The sequence below is a fragment of the Triticum urartu genome, chromosome 2 (assembly GCF_003073215.2).
Source record: "Triticum urartu cultivar G1812 chromosome 2, Tu2.1, whole genome shotgun sequence".
In the NCBI taxonomy this organism is placed as follows: domain Eukaryota; kingdom Viridiplantae; phylum Streptophyta; class Magnoliopsida; order Poales; family Poaceae; genus Triticum; species Triticum urartu.
In genome coordinates, this window is record NC_053023.1 from 39319675 (window position 1) to 39342414 (window position 22740).

At 43.7% G+C, this 22740-nt stretch overlaps 1 protein-coding gene and 1 long non-coding RNA gene across 10 annotated transcripts; both read right to left on the bottom strand.

Annotated features, from left to right (window-relative positions):
- Positions 1 to 1176: 1176 nt before the first annotated feature.
- LOC125535500 (cell surface glycoprotein 1-like) lies at positions 1177 to 5803 on the bottom strand. 4 transcript variants are annotated; one of them, XM_048698563.1, is made up of 6 exons: positions 3194 to 5803; positions 2982 to 3116; positions 2865 to 2900; positions 2245 to 2312; positions 1646 to 2165; positions 1177 to 1431 (listed from the first exon to the last, which is right to left on the bottom strand). In XM_048698563.1, the coding sequence occupies exons 1-6, from the start codon at positions 3266 to 3268 to the stop codon at positions 1222 to 1224; spliced, it is 1044 nt and encodes a 347-aa protein (XP_048554520.1). In that variant the 5' UTR covers positions 3269 to 5803; the 3' UTR covers positions 1177 to 1221. The 4 variants fall into 4 exon arrangements, 3 of the variants coding, with proteins under 3 accessions (XP_048554520.1, XP_048554519.1, XP_048554517.1); XM_048698562.1 differs by having other exon boundaries at positions 2961 to 3116; XM_048698560.1 differs by having other exon boundaries at positions 2865 to 3116.
- A 2318-nt stretch (positions 5804 to 8121) lies between these two features.
- Positions 8122 to 14525, bottom strand: LOC125535501. 6 transcript variants are annotated; one of them, XR_007294703.1, is made up of 9 exons: positions 14262 to 14520; positions 11335 to 11393; positions 11048 to 11129; positions 10794 to 10941; positions 9716 to 9792; positions 9340 to 9420; positions 9082 to 9230; positions 8755 to 8969; positions 8122 to 8504 (listed from the first exon to the last, which is right to left on the bottom strand). It is a non-coding gene; the product is annotated as an uncharacterized LOC125535501 (long non-coding RNA). The 6 variants fall into 6 exon arrangements; XR_007294699.1 differs by lacking the exon at positions 14262 to 14520 and adding an exon at positions 12756 to 14195; XR_007294700.1 differs by lacking the exon at positions 11335 to 11393 and having other exon boundaries at positions 14262 to 14525.
- Between the last annotated feature and the right edge of the window lie 8215 nt (positions 14526 to 22740).

The window sequence follows — 22740 nt, forward strand, 5'->3', positions numbered from 1 at the left end:
CAAGTGTAGAGGTTTGTAGGACAGTAGAAAATTTCCCTCAAGCGGATGACCTAAGGTTTATCAATCCGTAGGAGGCGTAGGATGAAGATGGTCTCTCTCAAGCAACCCTGCAACTAAATAACAAAGAGTCCCTTGTGTCCCCAACACACCCAATACAATGGTAAATTGTATAGCTGCACTAGTTCGGCGAAGAGATGATAAAACAAGTGGTGTATGGATAGAAGATAAAGGTATTTGTAATCTGAAATAATAAAAACAGCAAGGTAGCAAGTGATAAAAGAGAGCATAAACGATATTGCAATGCTAGGAAACAAGGCCTAGGGTTCATACTTCGCTACTGTAAGTTCCCTCAACAATACTAACATAATTGGATCACATAACTATCACTCAACATGCAACAAAGAGTCACTCCAAAGTCACTAATAGCGGAGAACGAACGAAGAGATTATGGTAGGGTACGAAACCACCTCAAAGTTATTCTTTCCAATCAATCCGTTGGGCTATTCCTATAAGTGCCACAAACAGCCCTAGAGTTCGTACTAGAATAACACCTTAAGACACAAATCAACCAAAACCCTAATGTCACCTAGATACTCCAATGTCACCTCAAGTATCCGTGGGTATGATTATACGATATGCATCACACAATCTCAGATTCATCTATTCAACCAACACAAAGGACCTCAAAGAGTGCCCCAAAGTTCTACCGGAGAATCACGACGAAAATGTGTGCCAACCCCTATGCATAGGTTCATGAACCTGCAAGTTGGTCACCAAAACATACATCAAGTGGCACGCGGTATCCCATTGTCACCACAGATATCCACGGCAAGACATACATCAAGTGTTCTCAAATCTTTAAAGACTCAATCCGATAAGATTACTTCAAAGGGGAAACTCAATTCATTACAAGAGAGAAGAGGGGGAGGAGAAACATAGGATCCAACTATAATAGCAAAGCTCGCGATACATCAAGATCGTACCATCTCAAGAACACGAGAGAGAGAGAGATCAAACACATAGCTACTGGTACATACCCTCAGCCCCGAGGGAGAACTACTCCCTCCTCGTCATGGAGAGCACCGGGATGATGAAGATGGCCACCAGTGAGGGTTCCCCCTCCGGCAGGGTGCCGGAACAGGGTCCCGATTGGTTTTTGGTGGCTACGGAGGCTTCTGGCGGCGGAACTCCCGATCTATGTTGCGTTCTAGAAGTTTTAGGTCACGTAGGTATATATGGGTGCAGGAGGTACATCAGGGGAGCCACGAGGGTCCCACGAGACAGGGGGGCGCGCCCCCCACATTTGTGAGCACCTCGTTTCTTCCTTGACGTGGGGTCCAAGTCCATCAGGCATGTTTCCTTCCAAAAATAACTTCTCCAGTTGATTTCGTTCCGTTTCGACTCCATCTGATATTCCTTTTCTTCATAACACTGAAATAAGCATAAAACAGCAAATCTGGGTTGGGCCTCCGGTTAATAGGTTAGTCCCAAAAGTAATATAAAAGTGGATAATAAAACCCAATATTGCCTAAAACAATAGATAATATAGCATGGAGCAATCAAAAATTATAGATACGTTGGAGACGTATCAGCTACTGGAGTTGCTAAACTGCAATTGGACAAAAGAGAAAAATAGTTATGTTACCTCATATCGTTCCCTCATCAAGTTGACCAAACCAGCTTCATAGTCGCGGCTGGTATACAGACGATTCAAGAAGCCGGAATGAATGTCTTGAGCATTGAGATGGGCGTAGCTTGACAAATCGGTGTTCCATTTGCCTTTACCAATAGCAGAAAGCTCACCCTTGGCGGTATGTTTTGATAAAGCGACAGGGTTGCCAGGAGTAGTGTGGCCAATGCCAGTGATCACAACATCATCCTCTTTATCATCAGCAGCCTTTACTGGAGTTGGAGGTTTGTCAGTATCCTTAACTGGACTGACCGGTTTGTCATCAGTTCGGACAGGGCTGGTTGGCTGGTCTGCATGGCTTATGGTGTCAACTTGCACTCGTTCAGCAAAGAATTCATGGTCTTGAGGCGGCGGATCATTAAGCATGGCGTCAGCGTCGGTTTCTTCCGGATCTGGAGTTTTTTCTGGTTCAATAGCTACATTATCATCAGTCGGTTTATTTAACCGAGCCTTCTTGCTAGGTCTAGGCTTGGCACTGAGAAAAAATAGACATGAGGATCAGTACAGTATGTAAAAATAACACATCAAGGATAAAAGACAAGTGCATAGCTCACCCAGGAACTGTTTTGAGGGGTGGAAGCTGTGTGGCCGATGACTCGCCAGAAGATGAGTGGGAAGTACCCTGATAATTTGAATCAGATGGATTAAGAGGCTGTCGGAAGCAACTTGCCTTGGGGTAAGAAGTGTCAAGAATATAAGAGACCTCTTATCGACGTTTCCGAACCGGAGTGTTCGGTAAACCGGCGGAGGTTACTACCTGGCCGCTGTGCCGGGTTGTGCGGCGAGCTTCATGTTGATGCGTCTTCAAAAGAAAATTTGGGTCCAAGTATACCTGGGCATATATCGGGCCAGGCCGGGCTTTGGGACGGGGCAAAAAAAGCCTGGTGCTGAAAACCTAGGCCCAAGCCCGACCTGTGTCTGAAAAAGCCTGACACTACCCAATCGACCCGACCAGACTATGGCTAAAATCTTGTTTTTTGTAAGCATGAGCCCACCCGATCTGCTCATCGGGCTCAATTTCCAGGCCCGGTCCAGGATTTTCGGGCCGGGCCGGGCTGCCCATGGCCAGGTATAGGTCCAAGTAAGCAAGGGGGTGAGAAAACTTTACTTTCTGGTTTGCTCGACGGATTTTTGGTGTTGGCAGAGGATCTGAATTGGAGGAAAAAATGATTACCTCTACGTCATCAGCTTGACTGCCTTCAACATCGTCCTGATAATAGTCATTGTCAATGAGGTGTACAAAAAATGAACCAAGAGAGTCAAGTTCTACCTCTGATTCCGGGTTACCCACATCATCATCAGCATTTGGCTCGGAGGATGCAGTGGTCCTTTTCTTGGCAGGTTTCTTAACAACTTTGGTCTTCATGCGATGTGGTTTTGCCGGTTTATCCTGTGGCGGTTTTTTATTCCAGAACGGATCATTACCCTGTCAAAAATAGACAAACTTTCAGAGAATATTTGGAAAGAAGCAACTTATGACACAAAAGGCTATATGGTTCTTACAGCTGGCGGTTTGTTGGAGGTATAGAAAGGACTTAGTCCGGTCTGGCCGCAGACGGCCTCCGGTTCATTCAACATTTTCTTGACAGCCTCGGTAACTTCAGCCTCTGTTAGCTGAATATTAATATTTGTTGAGGATCGGTCAAGCTTCCTATGTACTGACACATCAAACCGGGGCGCCGGCTTAAGGGCAGAATGCTCCAGCTTATCCAACAACGAGCAAAGTCAACACGTGTCAAATCGTTCGCCATGAAAGCTCTAAGTTATGACAGTTGTGGGGCATAGTTGGCCCTTTCTTTTGCCGTCAACCTCTGAGGAAAAGGGTGTGCGTTGCTCAGGCGATGAGGGCAGTAACCCGGCAAGGGTTTTTCATCAGTTGGAGATGTATCCTTGTAGTAAAACCAAGTTTGGTTCCATTCTTTGGGGTGACTATGAAGCTTGGCATGAGGGAAAGTGACTTCCTTCCTCTTCTGAACCGCCATTCCGCCCAATTCAGTATTGGGTCCATCTGTGAACTCTGTGCGGCGGTTTAAGTGAAAGAAATCTCTAAACAATTCAACTGTGGGCTCCTCTTGAAGATAAGCCTCACAAAAAACTTGGAAATGGCAGATGTTGGACACAGGATTTGGGCCTATGTCCTAAGGGTGAAGCTGAAAACTTGCAAGCACGTCTCGAAAGAATTTTGAACCGGGAGGGCTAAAGCCTCGGGCCAGGTGATCAACAAAAACGACTACTTCTCCGTCTTTAGGCTCAGGAGGATTTTCTAGACCGAGGACCCTCCAGTGGATGACCTCTTTCTTGGCTAAAGCGCCAGTCGCGACACATCCATTTAATTGCTCTTGGTAACCCGGGAAGGAGCCCAGTTGCACTCATAGACTTGTTTGGCCATTTCAATGACAAGCTGATACATAATTATTACCGGTTTAAGATTCACAATGGACAACTGTATAGTGGTGCAAAGGTGTATGCATAATGTTAAGCCGGAGTTTGTTATTGGTAAACCGGAGTCTGACAATGGAGAAGGTGCAAAGACAAATGCATTGGCGGTTCAACCAGGGACTAATGGTATCTACTAGGCATCATTTTTCTATGGAGTTAAACCGCCCAATCTGGTATTGAAGATACAAGTCTAAAGATGCGTAAGTGAAGGAAAAACAAGTTTCACAGCTTGGCATGGTAATTTCAAATCTGTCGTGCGTTGGAAAATCAAAATAAATTCAGACCTAATTTCAAGTACTTGAACAGTTCAGCAAAGTTCAGATGAGTTTTGTGTAAGGGAGCAGATCTAATAGAAAGGGGGTTATGGCTACGGCCGCGAAAGAAATATCGGATCCAGCTAGTCGTTTGTGCTAATGAAAAGAACAGGAAAGAACATCGGCGGAGCTTTGATAGACTCCGATGAACATTGAAACCCTAATGGTGGATCTAGAGCAAAGAAAAGAAGAACTCACTGATGATGAGGGAACAGCGGAGGAGCGCCGTGCTTCTCTGGTCCGGTCAGGCTGATGCAGCGGCCATTGCGGAGGCAGAAACGAAGGTCGACGGCAGCGGCGGAGCTACAAAGGTCGGGCGGCACAAGGAAGGAGATGATGTGAAGAGGCACGGGGGAGGGGGAATGGAAAGACCCCCTGGCCCTATTTATAAAGGCAGAAGGATAAACGTCAGGCGCGAAAATCGAGGAGCCCAAGATTTGGATATGAGGCGGAGCTGTCGCCTCGATTGTCGGAGGCTCATTAATAAAAGCGAGCTTTAGGCAATTTTTAATAACAGATGACGTCATGGCGATTTATCATGGTGGTTTACAAGATTTTTGTGAAGATGATGAAGCATTGAGGATTGACATGAACCAGTTCAAATCAATCTAGGGCCTAATGTTGAGGATATTACTACTGGGCGTAAACCGACCAGGAGAGACCGGGTTAACCCCATAGTGGTTCATTGTATCTGAAGCCCATGAAGACAAAGACGATGACGCTTTATGAAGGCCTAGGGCCCAGAGCCGGTTCAAGGCCTGTAGACATAAGCCGACATTAATATGTAGACTTGTGTTGTAAGATAAAAAGAGCGGAGATCGAGCCGGACACGTTTATGAGCCAGAAACGTTTATGAGACGGCCTCGAAATTCTGTAAACCGACGGGCGTCAACCCATGTATATAAGGAGACGACCCGGCGGCGGTTCAAGAACAACAGACAACAACTCGAGACTCGGGCAAAGCGTATTCGCTCCTTGGTCATCAAAACCCAAGCAATCCCACAACAACTGGATCGTAGGCTTTTACCTTCACCGCAAGGGGCCGAACCAGTATAAACCCTTTGCGTCCCTTGTCCGCTTTAACCCCTTTAAGCTAACCCGTCACGATGGCTCCACGACCAAGTTCTTTCACAAGGACATCTGTCGTGACAAAACCACGACAGGTCTGGAAAGGGTTTGGGTGGGCCGGGGTTGTCAAGTCCTACATGTCTCACATTTGTCACCCTCATCCTCAACGATCATGTTGTGCAAGATGCATAACTCACGTCCGTCACCCTACCCCTATGAGCACCTCCGAGAGACTGAGCCGGCATATCATCTTGAGATTTACGAAGTCACCGTAGGCGCCTCGTCGTCGACGGGAACGTCTCCTCCCACTGAAAGCGCATCGCCGGAAATCCTGAAATAAATCCAGGAATAATGCGATCACCAGGATTTGAACCCTGATGGGTTGGAGATATCACTGTCCACCTAACCAACTCAACCACAAGTTGATTCGCAACTCACATCCGTCTTGGAGATGCCGTAATAAACCATCACAGAGGTAGTAGACGATGACAGGCGGGTCCAGCTAAGTGGATTTTTTTTTCGGAGACAAATTCGATGGCCGAAACAGCCTGTGCGCGCGTCTCCATTTAAAGGGCGCTTCCATCTACTAAACAGATCCCCTCTCCTCCCATTCTCTCGCCCTCACCTCTCCGATCGGAAGCCATCATCAAACCCTAGCAAGAGCTCGGTTCGCCCGCCCGATCCACTAGTCGCCCCTTCCCTACAGCATCAGGTACCATCCAGCTCGCGAATTCCCCCTGCTTCCTCGCGATTTCCCCCTAAATTAGGAAGGGTTTCCCCCTAAATTACGAAGGGTTTGATGGATTCGCGATTTCATCCTGTTTATTCGCGATTTGGTCGGCCCTAAACCGAGGGATTCACTTTCTGGGTTCCAATTTTAAGCAGCAATGGCAGCTGGCGCGGGGCGTGGCGGTCATGCGGGCCGCGGAGGACGCGGCGGCCGCGGAGGACGTGGAGGAGGCCGCGGTGGCGGTGGGGCCCCCGCGGTGGCGGTGGGGCCCCCGCGGTGGCCATCGACGACGCGGGATGGTGGGACTGCCCACTCTGCTTCGTCCGCCGCCACGACAACTTCCAGCGCCACATCCGGTCCCACCAGTACGAGGTGAACAAGGCGAACGAGCGTCGCCAGCGACAGGTGCAAGAACGGGAGCAGTACAACCGCGCGCACAACAGGCGCCCCAACCGCCGTTAGATGGAGGTATAATAATCCTTCGCTGCCTCCAGATCTATGTTCCCTTCATGCGATTTCGCCATGTCTGGTCAACAGAGCAGAGTGGATAGTTTTCTGCATACAGTATGACTGCTTTTGTAGTTAGATAGAATTTTACCCGATTTGTTCGACTACGTGCAATTATCATAACTGTGAGATTTGTCACCATCTGATTGACAAAGCGAAGTGCATCATGTTGTGCAGACGTGGTTTCTGTGATGGATGCTCTGCTTGGTTTAGCCAGTGGCCATTGCTCTAATCATATAGGCATATAACATGATTCTAGCAATTCTCCTGATATTTAATAATTATATCTAAAGATTGCCTAGCTTCAACAGTGAGAAACTCATTTATTTGTTCAATTCCAATGCTATGCAACCCACAAAACTACCAGCTATCCTCTGTTCCATTTTATCCATTGATTAAATTGTGCTAGTAGTCTTTTTTTTTTGGCTAAGCATACCGCTAAGTACACTTTGTTCGGTCGTTTGAACAGGGCAATCCGCTAAACTAGCACACCCGTTTCACTCTGATTGCTGCTTAGATTATTACTGAAATATCAAGTTTCAATTGAAGAATTTGGCCACTTTGAATTTGTTTCAGTCAAACTAGCAGAGAATATGCCCACTTGAACGTTTGAGCAGTACGCATGTCTCATTTGAAGAATTTGGACACACTGAATTGTGTGATCCCAGTATCTATCCATACCTGTGAAGTAGCATATTTATCTTTTAAGGTGCTCTGTGTTCATCTATTATTATATCTACAGATAGCCTAGATATATAGCAGTGAGAAATTCACCCATTTGTTTGGTCCCAATGCCATGCCATCCAAAAAACTACCAGCAGTCCCCTGTTTCATTTTATTCACTGACAGAATTGTGCTAGTACTTTATTCGCAAAGCATGATGCAAAATACCCAATGAGTCCACTCTGTTCAGTCCTTTGAACATGCAATTCACTAAACTAGCAGGCTCAGTTCTACTTAAATTACTGAAATATCAAGTTCCAGCAGTAGCATGTGCCTTATTTTTGGCCACTTTCAATTGTTTGATTGATCCCAGCTACATGCTATCCCTTACTTTCTGCAGTATATATCCATACCTTGGATTCTCTTCTGAGGAAGACATTGAATATCGCAACTTTGTTTAGTTTTTGTATGATCCCGGGGTATCTATCAGAAGCTAGCAGCCCCATTTCACTTTCATTGCTAATAATTCAATTCCTGAAATATACAATGCACGCAGTAGCGTATTTTTCATTTAAAAGGTACTCCCTCCGTTCCATATTAGTCGTCGAAGAAATGGATGTATCCAGACATATTTTAGTGCTAGATACATCCTTTTGAGCGACAACTAATATGGAACGGAGGGAGTAGGTGATTGTTCAGAATTTGACCACTTGGTTGAATTGTTCCATCCCATTGGCATGCTATCCCCAGGACTTATTTCTGCAATATATATAATATATATACACATACTTACTGTGAACAGTAGCATATTTCTCATTGGTACTCCCTCCTTTCCAAATTACTTGACCCATGTTTATCTAGACACGGATACATCCGTATTTAGGCAAATTCAAGTCAATTAATTTGGAATGGAGGGAGTATAATTTTTTATCCAAATTGCATGCAATCTGCAGAACTGGACATCAACTGCCACATCTTTGCTCAAAGTATCCATCAATACTTCTTTTTCTTTTAAAACTGATATCATCCATAGAAGACTTGAATATCGCTGAGAATTTGGCAACACTATCTTGTGACTGTAACTGCGTGTGATCTGTTGACATAGAAGTGTGACATTAATGCAATAGCTATACATGCTTGGCAACAGTAGCTTATCTCTGATTTGAGGAAACCTGAGGTCATAGCAAATTTTTATGTGCTATTAGTGGATTAATATTTAGATCTTATTCTTCAAAACATACATATACTGAAACAACAGAGTTATACTGACATTCCTCGTTTTGTTCTGATTACAGGTGTTTAGCAAAGGGAAGACCGTGACTCATGATGCAATCGGATGTTACCTGCTTAAAACCCGGAAGACTCCTTTATCTTTTGTATATCGCAGATTTTGATAGAGCTTAAAACCTGGCAGACTCCTTTATCTTTTCATATATCTCAGATTTTGATATAGCGTACCGGCGATAATGCCTTAGTTAAATTTCATGCTTCCATTTGAATGCTGTTATGAACCCTCCATTGGTGGAACTTGCTTATGATGTTATGAATGACAGTAGTGCTGGCAAGTGATAAGACATCAATTGCATGTCATAAATGATCAGGGTCTGGGTAATCTAATATGATGCTTCTCAGTTTTCAAGCATTGATGAACACAAAATGCAGAAAGTTACCTGGCGTTTTGGGTGGTTAGTCGGGAATCTACTTGTGGGACTAAAACCGAATGTGTTCTGACTGAGAAACAACCAAGTGGTGCCGAGTAGTATTCGCCTGTCGTTCCTCATTTTGGGACTAGTCCTTGTGTTGCGTAAGAGGTTTTTGCCTGTTTGTCCACAGAAATAAGAACATGCATTTGTGAAATTTTGCTTTCTTCTTAATGATTGGGAAGAGAACTATTGCCAATTGTCTTGAATAAATAAAAAGAATGGTACCAGTATATCATCGTAGCGATCAAATTTCTCGAAGTTGTTGGACGTCAAAGAGAAATCATGGGAGACTAGCTGGCCATTGAGCTGCAGAACATAAACAGGCCGGTTTATTATAGTGAAATGGACAACGCAGGGCAGAATAATCATTATCAAACATAAATAGAAAAGATATGGTAAACCTTGTCATCAAACATCTCAACATGAAAGATAAAATGCACTTCAAAGCAGGACAGAAAAAAGAGGAATTTCAATTCAGAACCAAGCCAATATTTTTCGACCTAAGGTGTTTACATGTTCATAATACTCCATTTTAAGCGAGAGAGGGTCGGTCGGCTCCGACCTGAGAAAGCTACTGGATAAGTTGGGAAGTTGCTAGTACCTCTTATATCTGGAAAAGGTAGTACACCATTCAACAAGAAAATCTGTCCATTAACAGGCAAATTCAGAGACCAAATCCTGCGAACAACAGCAAAGGGAAAAACGAAAGGGCAGAGTCAAAGCCATGGCTGCATGCCCCAGAACCAGAAGCAACCAAAGACATCAAGCAACAGTAGTTCGAGCAGTACTAGCATGTCTCATTTGAAGAATTTAGACACTTTGAATTGTATGATCCCATGGATCCTATCCGCAGAAGAAGATTCTTCAGTATCTATCCATTCCTGTGAATGGTAGCATATTTCTCTTTCAAGGAACACATTGAATATCACAACTTTGTTTAATTTTAATTATGATCCCGGTAACTTTCAGAAACTAGTAGCCCATTTAACTTTGATTGCTAATTAAATTCCAGAAATATCCAGTGCATGCAGTACCATTTCTCATTTGAAGAGAAGCTGATAATCGTCAGAATTTGGCCACTAGGTTGAATTGTTTGATGTTGATCCCATTGGCATGCTATACACACGCACACATCCAGACCTCTGAACAGTAGCATATTTTTCTTTTGAGGAACATACTGAATATCACCAGGAATTCTAGCCCATGTGTGATATATACTGATATTTCTCTGAATGCTGAAACAATAGAGTTATACTGATATTCCTCATTTTGTTGTGATTACAGGTCTTTGCAAAAGGAATGGTGTAAAAAAATGCATAGAAACTCTCAAGACTACATGAACGTCATCTGCCTAAAACCCTGGCTTATGGACACCATTATACCATTTGTATCTCCTATCTTGATAGAACATGCCAGCAATAATACCGAAGTTGCATTGCATGTTTTCCTCTGAATGCTGTATGAACCTATATTGATGGAACTTGCGTATGACAAATCCATTGCAAACTAAAGTTTGCATGGCTTGTGTTTTCTAATGCTGTTATGAATGACAGTAGCAGTGGCAAGTGATAAGATATCAAGTGCATGTTATAGATGTTTAGGGGCTGGGTACTCTAATGATGCCTCTTAGTTTATCAAGCATTGATGAACACAAAATGCATTAAGATTCAGAAAGTTACCTAGCGTTTTGGGTGGTTAGTCTGGAATCTGCTCGTGGGACTAAAACTGATCTTGATCTGACTGAGAAGCAACCATGTGGCGCTGGTAGTATTAGCCTGTTGTTCCTCGTTTTGGGACTAGTCCGCGCGTCGCATAAGAGGTCTTTGCCTGTTTGTCGACAGAAAGAAGAACAAGGGTTCGCAAAAAAATGCTTTCTTAATGATTGGGTAGAGAACTATTGCCAATTGTCTTGAATAAATAAAAAGAATGGTACCACTATATCTTTGTAGCGATGAAATCCTCAAATCAGAGAGAAATCATAGTATCTGAAGAAGGGGAGACTAGCTGACAACAAGCTGCAGAACAAAAACAGGCCGGTTTATTACAGTGAAATGGACGACATTGGACTAAAAATTCATAATCAAACATAACTTGATAAGCAAAGATACGGTAAATCTTGACATCAAACATAAAAGATGAAATGCACTACAAAGCAGGCCAGAATATCAGAGGAAATTGAATTCAGAACCAAGCCAATAGTTTTCGAGCGAAGGTGTTTACATGTTCATCATGCTATATTTTCAAGCGAGAGAGAATCGATCGGCTCAGACCTGAAAAAGCTACAGCCAATCCAATAAAATGTGGAATTGCCTGTTAGATACAATTACCCGTAGAAAGCTACTACCTCTGATCCATATTAGTTGTCACTGATTTAGTACAATAATTCAGCGACAATTAGTATGGATCAAAGGCAGTACTGAGTAAGTTGCTAGTACCTCCTCTTACGTGGAAAAGGTAATACAACATTCAACAAGAAAATATGTCTGTTAACAGGCAAATTCAGAGAGCAAATCCTAAAACAGAAGGGCAGAGTAAAAAACAATAAAGAAAACATAAAGAGGCCATGGCTGCACGCCCCAGAAGCAACCAAAGACATCAAGCAACAGTAGTTTGTTTTCAAATATGGGTGCCGCCCATTCTGCTTAGAGGGAGCAAGACAGGGCCACCTTGCCGCTAAACCTCTCGCCGCCCACATGACCAAGAGGCGTCGAAACCACCACCCACCACAGAGCCCCCGGAGAGCCGACCATGTAGCCCGCCACAGTCTCGGCGTCCAGCTCTGAGCCTTAAACTGACACCATAATGCTCGAACTCCACCAACACCTGCACCGACGCCTAGGCTGGACTGCCAACGACCAGTCAGCAACACCTTCGGAGGAAGCGGCAACCATCGCCCCGTTAGATCTGGCATCTTCTGATCTCAAGGGGAGCCATCAAGGCATAACTCCGACCACCGAGCAGCCTCGACAACACCGGTCACAGCCACCTCTACGATCTGCCAAGCCCCACCGTAACCCGTCAAGGCCCGCCACCCTATATCCAGCACGCCCGCAGAGAAAGGATGACCTGCTCTGGTCCCCAAGCCACTGCCTGCACCAGCTCGCCACCAGGCTCACCCACGCGATGCCCGAGATGGCGCCGCCGGCAAGGAACCCTGCGCCACCCGCACTGCTGAAGACCGGATCTGGCTGATCCAAATCGAAGCACGGCCGCCAGGGGCGCCGCCACATGGCAGCCCATCACGCCGCACCCCCACTGGCAGTACCCGTGAGCGTGCCCTAGGACTAGCAGTCATGCATAGGGAATTCTCACTCGATCTGCAGGTGGAGAACCCTAGGAGGAGAAGGGAAAACAAATTCGAGATGCGTCCGTTTCAGACTTCCGTTTCGTTCCCACATGAAAAACGAACGGGGTCTTCGGGCGCATCGGTTTTTCTTTCAATTTTATTTGAAAAAGATACGGCGAATAGATTCAGAACCAATAAAATTTCAGAAGGAAAAGAGAACTGTAGAGATCAAACAAGAACATATGAAAACCACAAGAAATAGGTCATGACAACAGAAACCAAAAGACAATTCCGTTCTAATTGAAATTGGCGACAAGCAAAAGAAAAAAAAGATTGCAACTTAATCTAGACTCACCGGTAACGAGGAGCTCATTATCAGCTCAGATCGACCCGTGTTCATACACAATGAACGCCACATAGTATACACGGACAAGACAACAAGGTTGAATCAGACACCATGTATAGAGCCGGCCACGAGGAGATCCGGCAGGCATGAACAATCAGATTTGAGGGTTGAGAAAACATGGAACAATCTTGGAGGCGATTACTCTTGAATATATACGCATCTTATAAGGGCGAGATCCGAAAAATCCTACCTACCGAACAAGAAGAAGATGAGTTGATTAGTATCGGCCGGCCGTCCGGCCTCCTACACCATGGAACGAGAAATCCAATTATAATAAGATCCAATCAAGAAGAGAGGTTTGGCCGTCGCCGTCTTGGCCATCATGGACTGCGGCCGCCGGAGCTTCGATAGGCGTCGAAGCCATGCAGAAAAGATGTGCTATCTTTCAGGTCGGCAGATGGAAAACATCTACAGATGGCTCGATTTCTTGTTTTGGAGAGGAAGACGAAAGAAGAGGGTAAGGGAAAGAGGCGAGGAAGGAGATAATAGCCACACGGGATCGGGATGCATGCTGAGGAGAGAAAACCTAGATGGGGATAGGTATAGGAGGAGAAGAATCGTGTACGTTTTGGTTTACGGACGGAAACCAAACTACAGAAGAAAAAAAAATTGGCATCGTGACAGAAGGTTCGACAAGACAGCGGGCCAGTTGTTGCGTCAGTTTTGAAGGTACGCCGAGCACGTAGCTATACGTGTTTGTGCAAAGAGTTTTGCGTGGGCAGAGGCAGAGCGTAACAGAGACAAAAGTCACCTGATGAGGAGGAAGAGGCAAAAGACTAGTGTGTGGATGCCAAAATTAATCCCCGATTCTTCTTATCTTTTTTTTTCTTTGCGAAAAAATTTCTTCTTAATCTTAAGCCCAAAAAGAAGAAGAAGAAGAAGAAAAATTCTACAGTACATCGTCAAAGCTTGAACGCATGGAATTCCGGCTTGTTTTCTGGAAGAAAAAAAAGGGAAAGATATAATTGGCAGTTTCGCTTAAAATAGGCGTGTGTTTAGTGCTATGGACAGCTAGGCCCAGCCGCACCGCTCGTTGTTTTTCTTTTTCAAAAAAATCCAAAAGGAAGTAAAACAGTGGTCGGCATCTCGATCTGGTCGCCGTCCTCTCGCACGGAACGGAGAGCGCGGCTCGTCGGCGGCGCCCACCTCTCTTTCTCTTTCTCCTAGAGAGTAGAGACTCTCCGAATACTTGGCCGAAGCTTGTCAATCGATTCTAATTTGACAATACTTGGAAAATACTAGCTGGCCGGAGCACATCAAAGCTCAGCAGCTGATGAATCGATGAGTTCCGCCCGATAGCTACAAGCCCAGCAATTATCCAGAGTGGAGAGCCATCGGCAGTAACTTGCGACCACCGTGGTCGAAGCGCTTGGCAGATGGTGGATTAAGGCTCTCTCTCCCGTAGCTCGTAAGTGGAGATGAAATACTAGAGCGATTGGATCTTTACGGACTCACCTGCCATCCCGAGCGAGAGATCTGGAGCCACAGGGAGCAGCAAGAGCAAGATGCAGTCCACACCGCGCGCCCGAACTGAAATTGGATCGGTCTGCATGCGAGAAACAGTGCAGAGCAGTGGAGATACTCAAGTGTGGAGGGTAGCTCGAAGCGAAGGCAGGAGGTCATGGTGAGCTAGGCTACCAGATCCAGAGCTAGAGCTAGAGGAGGGCGGATGGGGAAGAAGATGGTGGGGGAAATGCGGAGACTGACAGATTTGAGGGCGTACGCCTTTTGTCTCCTTCTTTCTTTTATTACTGCGGCTGCTCGTGGGCCAGACATTTGGGCGGGCTCGGGTAGGCGGTGGAGGGTGCGGCTATGCTCCGTCGGTTTATGTTTGAGCTTCGTCGGTTCAGACAGAGAGTGTGGGTGAGAAAGAATCATACTACTGTATTCTTCTTCTTTTTCAGTGGGAAGAAAGAAAGATTCTACGAGTACGGTGGAAAGATTCTACTGCTGGGTCACGGCATATTTAGCACGGAAAACCATATATACCTTGGCGCACCTGCACTCGTGTCACGTCTCGCAGCTTTCCACCGCCTCTTTGGCAGTGAACAAGAGACACGATCTCATATTAATAAAATTCTCTTATTGCAACCGGTTTTTTTTAAGTAGGAGGCTTCCATGTTTTTATAAAAAAATACTTTCTCTGTTTCTAAATATAAGTCTTTTTAGAGATTTCAATAAATAAATATATACGGAGCAAAATAAATAAATACATACTCTAAAATATGTCTATATACATCCGTATGTTGTAGTCCATTTAAAATATTTAAAAAAACTTATACTATTTAGGAACGGAGAAAGTAGAAAATAATTTTAAAAAGCTTGCGACGGATGCAAACATCAACGCAAAGCCAAACCCGCTCAACACCTACACCTTAAACCAAGCCTACTCTCTTATAAAAGGGTCTAAAACACCAACTCTAAAACCTGCATCCATCCAATCCTTAGGGCTCCTTTGATTCAAAGGAATTCTATAGGATTTCTGGAGGATTGAAATCCTTAATAATTTTTCCTATGTTGGTCCTTTGATTTATAGGATTGGATCTCATAGGAATTTTTCCTATGAAATCTTTTGTACTACATTTCATAGGAAATCTAACATCCACTCCAACCTCTTTTTACAATTCCTTTGCTTTTTCTGTGCCATCAAACACTCCATGCTAATCCTGTAGGATTCATGTGTGCATGCCACTCCAACCCTATACTTTTCCTATTCCTACGATTTGAAAATCCTGCGAATCAAAGAGGGCCTAGCTCGTCCATGATATGGTTCTGGACTTGTACGACCAATTTTAGTTGGTTCATCCGGTTGAATACCACTAGCGTTCCTTTTTGCTTCCAAAGTGACCAGGCAACTGCAATGGCAACCCTTTTCTCCTTCTCTAGAAAGGAAGGAGTTTGCTGGTCTGCCTCAGCACAATCCAACACCACACTGGCTTCTTCAACCATGTTCATCGAAGGGTCGTGCTAGGTGCCGGCTCAACGGTTGCATCGCTCACGCCCCACGTGTGTCCGCGCCCCCATACAGCAAAATGTGTTGTCGGTTCCAGGAAAACAGCCCGCGGGTCACAACATCCTCGCTAGTCGCTGCTACTGTCGTAGTCGTCGCCGTTGACGGACTGGAAAGTCGTCATTACCCTCGGCAAGGTGCCTAGCGTGGCCGAAAGTACTGGGACGGAGACCACACGTATAAGTTACCCATATTCAGGCCTCTGAAGAGTAACTCCCTACGTCGTGCTTGTTCTTGTTATTCATGGAGAGGGAACACCTCATGCGAGGGAGTACCATGGTGTAGACGGAGATGTATGATTCTACCAAGAGTTGTTATACGGGAGAACAGATGCTTCTAAGGGCCCCTAGCTCCCCTTTATACACACGGTAGGAGCTAGAGTTTACATGAGGGAGATGTGATCTATCCTGCCGTCCTCCCGACTAGGAGTTCATGAAGGTCCCAGGACCGCCTACAGGTCACCCTGGGTCCTCCTCCTCTCTTTGTCTTCCTGGTGGGCCCCTCAGGCCCACCGCTGGGCTAATTTTCAGGCTCCTTGTGGACAACCCGCCGCGCTAGCGAGTCGACGGCGCAAAGGTACGAGCGGCTACTCGGACGCAAATTTTTAGAGCACCTGCACCCATGCCCTGCTATCCTGGCTCTCGAATATAGCTTTAAGATTTGTGCAAGACAACTAACTTTGCGTACGAAATTTTCTCTTTTTTGTTTCTCTCATATAAATTTTGTCTTCAACTTCAAACTTTGCAGCACAATAAAACTTACTAACTAGAATGAGGGATAAAACAAAACTTATTTTGTATATTTATGTTGGACGAAAAGATCTGAAAGTTTTACCTTAGATTCTAGTTAGAAAGTTTTAGTGTTCCGCAAAGCTTTAAATTTGAAGACATATTCTATGTGAGAGGAAAAAAAAGAAATGTAATTACACGGATCTTGATGTGAAGAATGGATGGCTAAATAAGAGGGGTCTGGATAAGGTGCTCTAAAATATGTTTTCGGCGGCTACTCAAGGAGCTGAGCGTGACCAGCGGCGCAGTGCCGAGCTTGGGAGACGCTTGGTGGAGGCGTACGCGGAAGACGAGGCGGCATCGTGGTGGTTCCTGGCGGATTTCTGGTTGGAGATGGTGCTCTTCATCGCGCCGTCGAAGAACGTCAAGGGCCACGTCGAGGCCATGGGTCGTGGCGGAGGGTTCATCACGTTCATCTCTGGGCGCGGCTCCTTCACGCCGGCGTCACGGACATGCCTGGGACACGTGACGGTACGGGCGTCCCGTAACATGGGAAATCTATCATGTACTAATTTGGTTCCCTTTTCTTCGTGCACCTTTCTCGTTTTAGAAGCTTCTTTTGTTCACCTTTTAGACTAGATCGTTGTAATTAGTTTCGGAAGTAAATCAAAATCTCAAGAATGGGTAATAAATCATTATTTTGTGTTCCATTTAATTCATTTCTCACATGAAAAATATACTTTACTCTCCATGTCTGAAAAAGGCCTAAAATGTTGTCTGCAGTCAAATAGTGCAACTTTGTTCAAATTTATAGAAAAAACTATCAAAATTCTGAAAACCAGATAAATATCATTAGATGCACAATAAAATATGTTTTCATGTTATATATTTTTAATATTGTACTCCCTTCGTCCCATAATATAAGAGTGTTTTTCATTGTGATGATTTTTCCTACAAACATGGCCAAACTACACACCGATTGGCTTCATACAAAATTTATATACCTTCTGAGACAAAGGGAGTAGTATTTAGTACAGGTTCAAATACAATGGATAATGATCTTCATGACGGACATAAAACATGCAACTCCACCCTTCTGACAAGTTAGGAAACACGGGAAGGAATATCATGCTCATTCAAATTCTACATGATTTGGGTTTATTTGATTGCATCACATGAAAAACAAAGGATTGTTTCCGGTAGGTTGGAGTGGATTCTCGAATGTAGTATAAATGGAAGAATTCCTATAGGAATAAATACTGCAAATTGAACGACAGCATAGGAAATTTTTATAAATATTCTAATTCTTGGAAAATCCTATGACAACTCTTAAATCAAAAGTGCCCTTTAATAGTATGTTAGTGAAAAAACACGTAAATTCTTGCATAAACGATTAAAAAACATGCATACAAACTTCATCCGTTGCATGAACTTTTTTTCAGTATTTATTTTTGTGTTATATTATTTTGGGGGCAAATAATTAAACTTGTTCTTCAAACTATATGAAGATATATCTAGACTTACATGAACATTTTTTAATATAAGGCTCTTTTATATAAGAAGTGGACAATTTTTGAATACATGATTATTTTTAATACAAAAAAACCTTTAGAAGCATGAGATGAAGATTTCTTTAAAATATTTTGACATTTATGTCGAGGAAGGTGAAATGTTTCCTATTTCCATAACAAATGCATTTTTAAACGATTTAAACCGGTTTTCATAACATTTTAAAAATCTATTAATTTTAAATATTTTTCCAAAACATATAAACTATGCGGTTACTAGGTCACCCGTATATTTTAAAAAATGCTATAGGTTGCCCGTTGCGAGCAATATTAGGTCGATCACCCACTACACACTGTTATCATGCCGCCCATTTAGTGGCTGCAAGCAAGATACCAACATTGGTCTTAAGAACCTTCTAGAAACCTTTCGCCCGATTTTGGCAAGTTTTCCGAAGGTTTTTTTCATTTTATTTCTTTTTACCAGTTTTCCGGGATGTTTTATTTTTAACTTTAACTTTAATTTTTCCTTTTGTTTTTTCTAGTTCATTTTATTTTTCTGAGTTTGCAAGATTTTATTGAATTCATGATTTCTAAAATTAGAGAACATGTTTTGAATCATGAACATTTTTTGAAATTGTAAACATGAACATTTTTTGAGCATGTTTTCTAGTTGATGATTTTTTTCAAATTCATGATAAAGTTTATGAATTCATGAATATTTAATGAAATACGAACTTTTTTGAATTCCTGAACATTTGTCAAATTCGCGAACCATTTTTTCACCCATTAATATTTTCAAAATTATTAATATTTTCTGAATTGATGAATATTTTTGATTCCGTGAACATATTTTGAATTCATAATTTATTTTTTCAAATTCTTAAACACTCTTTGATCCATGAATAATTTTAAAATACAAACATGTTTTAAACCTCATGAGCACTTCGAAATTTGAGAGAAATTTTCAAATTCATGAACATCTTTTGAATTGTTGAACATTTTTCAAAAATGTTGAAAATTTCTAATTTGACAACCTTTTTTACAATTATTTTTTACAAATTTAAATAAAATCTTACCGAAATGAAACAATCAAGTGGGAAAAAATGCGGTTGCTTGTTGGGTTGGATGGGCGCTCGCCTATCACTCACTTGGCCGGGCCCATGTATGCGACGACAAACGCGATTTTTAGCACTGCCCGTGTTTTTTTTTTGAGAAATGCATGTAATTTTTTTTCGTACTCGCAACCATTACAGGTAGGCAGATTTTTATGTTTTCATGAACTCTACTAGTGGCGACATTGGTGTACCCTAGCCGTCGTCGCCACGACCTTCTCCGTTCTCTATGCTCCACTTGCCATCGTTGGAATAAGCCGGCGGGCAAAATCCGCTCGACGGATTGCGGAGACGGATTAGACGGAGCTTCAACGTAGATTCTGTTGGGGAACGTAGTAATTTCAAAAAATTTCCTACGCACACGCAAGATCATGGTGATGCATAGCAACGAGAGATCTACGTACCCTTGTAGATCGACAGCGAAGCGTTAGCACAACGCGGTTGATGTAGTCGTACGTCTTCACGGCCCGACCGATCAAGCACCGAAACTACGTCACCTCCGAGTTCTAGCACACGTTCAGCTCGATGATGATCCCCGGACTCCGATCCAGCAAAGTGTCGGGGAAGAGTTCCGTCAGCACGACGGCGTGGTGACGATCTTGATGTTCTACCGTCGCAGGGCTTCGTCTAAGCACCGCTATAATGTTACCGAGGATTATGGTGAAAGGGGGCACCGCACACGGCTAAGAATATGATCACGTGGATCAACTTGTGTGTCTAGGGGTGCCCCCTGCCCCCGTATATAAAGGAACAGGGGGAGGTGCGGCCGGCCAGGAGGAGGGCGCGCCAGGAGGAGTCCTACTCCCACCGGGAGTAGGATTCCCCCCTTTCCTAGTTGGAATAGGATTCGGGAGGGGGAAGAGGAGAGAGAGAAGGAGGGGGGCGCCGCCCCCCTCTCCTTGTCCTATTCCGCCCCCCTCTCCTTGTCCTATTCAGACTAGGGGGGGAGGGGCGTGCGGCCCAGCCCTGGCCACCTCTCCTCTCTTCCACTAAAGCCCACTAAGGCCCATATACCTCCCGGGGGGTTCCGGTAACCTCCCGGTACTCCGGTAAAATCCCGATTTCACCCGGAACACTTCCGATATCCAAATATAGGCTTCCAATATATCAATCTTTATGTCTCGACCATTTCAAGACTCCTCGTCATGTCCGTGATCACATCCGGGACTCCGAATAAACTTCGGTACATCAAAATGCATAAACTCATAATATAACTGTCATCAAAACCTTAAGCGTGCGGACCCTATGGGTTCGAGAACAATGTAGGCATGACCGAGACACGTCTCCGGTCAATAACGAATAGCGGAACCTGGATGCTCATATTGGCTCCCACATATTCTACGAAGATCTTTATCGGTCAGACCGCATAACAACATACGTTGTTCCCTTTGTCATGGTATGTTACTTGCCCGAGATTCGATCGTCGGTATCTCAATACCTAGTTCAATCTCGTTATCCGGCAAGTCTCTTTACTCGTTTCGTAATACATCATCTTCGCAACTAACTCATTAGTTGTAATGCTTGCAAGGCTTATGTGATGTGTATTACCGAGAGGGCCCAGAGATACCTCTCCGACAATCGGAGTGACAAATCCTAATCTCGAAATACGCCAACCCAACATTACCTTTGGATACACATGTAAGCTCCTTTATAATCACCCAGTTACGTTATGACGTTTGGTAGCACACAAAGTGTTCCTCCGGTAAACGGGAGTTGCATAATCTCATAGTCACAGGAACATGTATAAGTCATGAAGAAAGCAATAGCAACATACTAAACGATCGGGTGCTAAGCTAATGGAATGGGTCATGTCAATCAATCATTCTCCTAATGATGTGATCCCATTAATCAAATAACAACTCTTTGTCCATAGTTAGGAAACATAACCATCTTTGATTAAGAGCTAGTCAAGTAGAGGCATACTAGTGACGTTTGGTTTGTCTATGTATTCACACAGTATTATGTTTCCGGATAATACAATTCTAGCATGAATAATAAACATTTATCATGATATAAGGAAATAAATAATAACTTATTATTGCCTCTAGGGCATATTTCCCTTCAGTCCCACTTGCACTAGAGTCAATAATCTAGATTACACAGTAATGATTCTAACACCCATGGAGCTTTGGTGCTGACCATGTTTTGCTCGTGGAAGAAGATCCGTATGTATCTTGCAAATCTCTATGTCTCCCACCTGGACTAGATCCCGGATGGAATTGAAGTGTCTCTTGATGTGTTTGGTCCACTTGTGAAATCTGGATTCCTTTGCCAAGGCAATTGCACCAGTATTGTCACAAAAGATTTTCATTGGACCCGATGCACTAGGTATGACACCTAGATCGGATATGAACTCCTTCATCCAGACTCCTTCGTTCGCTGCTTCTGAAGCAGCTATGTACTCCGCTTCACATGTAGATCCCGCTACGACGCTTTGTTTAGAACTGCACCAAATGACAGCTCCACCGTTTAAAGTAAATACGTATCCGGTTTGCGATTTAGAATCGTCCGGATCAGTGTCAAAGCTTGCATCAACGTAACCTCTTACGGTGAGCTCTTTGTCACCTCCATATACGAGAAACATATCCTTAGTCCTTTTCAGGTATTTCAGGATGTTCTTGACCGCTGTCCAGTGATCCACTCCTGGATTACTTTGGTACCTCCCTGCTAAACTTATAGCAAGGCACACATCAGGTCTGGTACACAGCATTGCATACATGATAGAGCCTATGGCTGAAGCATAGGGAACATCTTTTATTTTCTCTCTATCTTCTGCAGTGGTCGAGCATTGAGTCTGACTCAACTTCACACCTTGTAACACAGGCAAGAACCCTTTCTTTGCTTGATCCATTTTGAACTTATTCAAAATCTTGTCAAGGTATGTGCTTTGTGAAAGTCCAATTAAGCGTCTTGATCTATCTCTATAGATCTTTATGCCTAATATGTAAGCAGCTTCACCGAGGTCTTTCATTGAAAAACTCTTATTCAAGTATCCCTTTATGCTATCCAGAAATTCTATATCATTTCCAATCAATAATATGTCATCCACATATAATATCAGAAATGCTACAGAGCTCCCACTCACTTTCTTGTAAATACAGGCTTCTCCGAAAGTCTGTATAAAACCAAATGCTTTGATCACACTATCAAAGCGTTTATTCCAACTCCGAGAGGCTTGCACCAGTCCATAAATGGATCGCTGGAGCTTGCACACTTTGTTAGCTCCCTTTGGATTGACAAAACCTTCCGGTTGCATCATATACAACTCTTCTTCCAGAAATCCATTCAGGAATGCAGTTTTGACATCCATCTGCCAAATTTCATAATCATAAAATGCGGCAATTACTAACATGATTCGGACAGACTTAAGCATCGCTACGGGTGAGAAGGTCTCATCGTAGTCAACCCCTTGAACTTGTCGAAAACCTTTTGCGACAAGTCGAGCTTTGTAGACAGTAACATTACCATCAACGTCAGTCTTCTTCTTGAAAATCCATTTATTCTCAATTTCTTGCCGATCATCAGGCAAGTCAACCAAAGTCCATACTTTGTTCTCATACATGGATCCCATCTCAG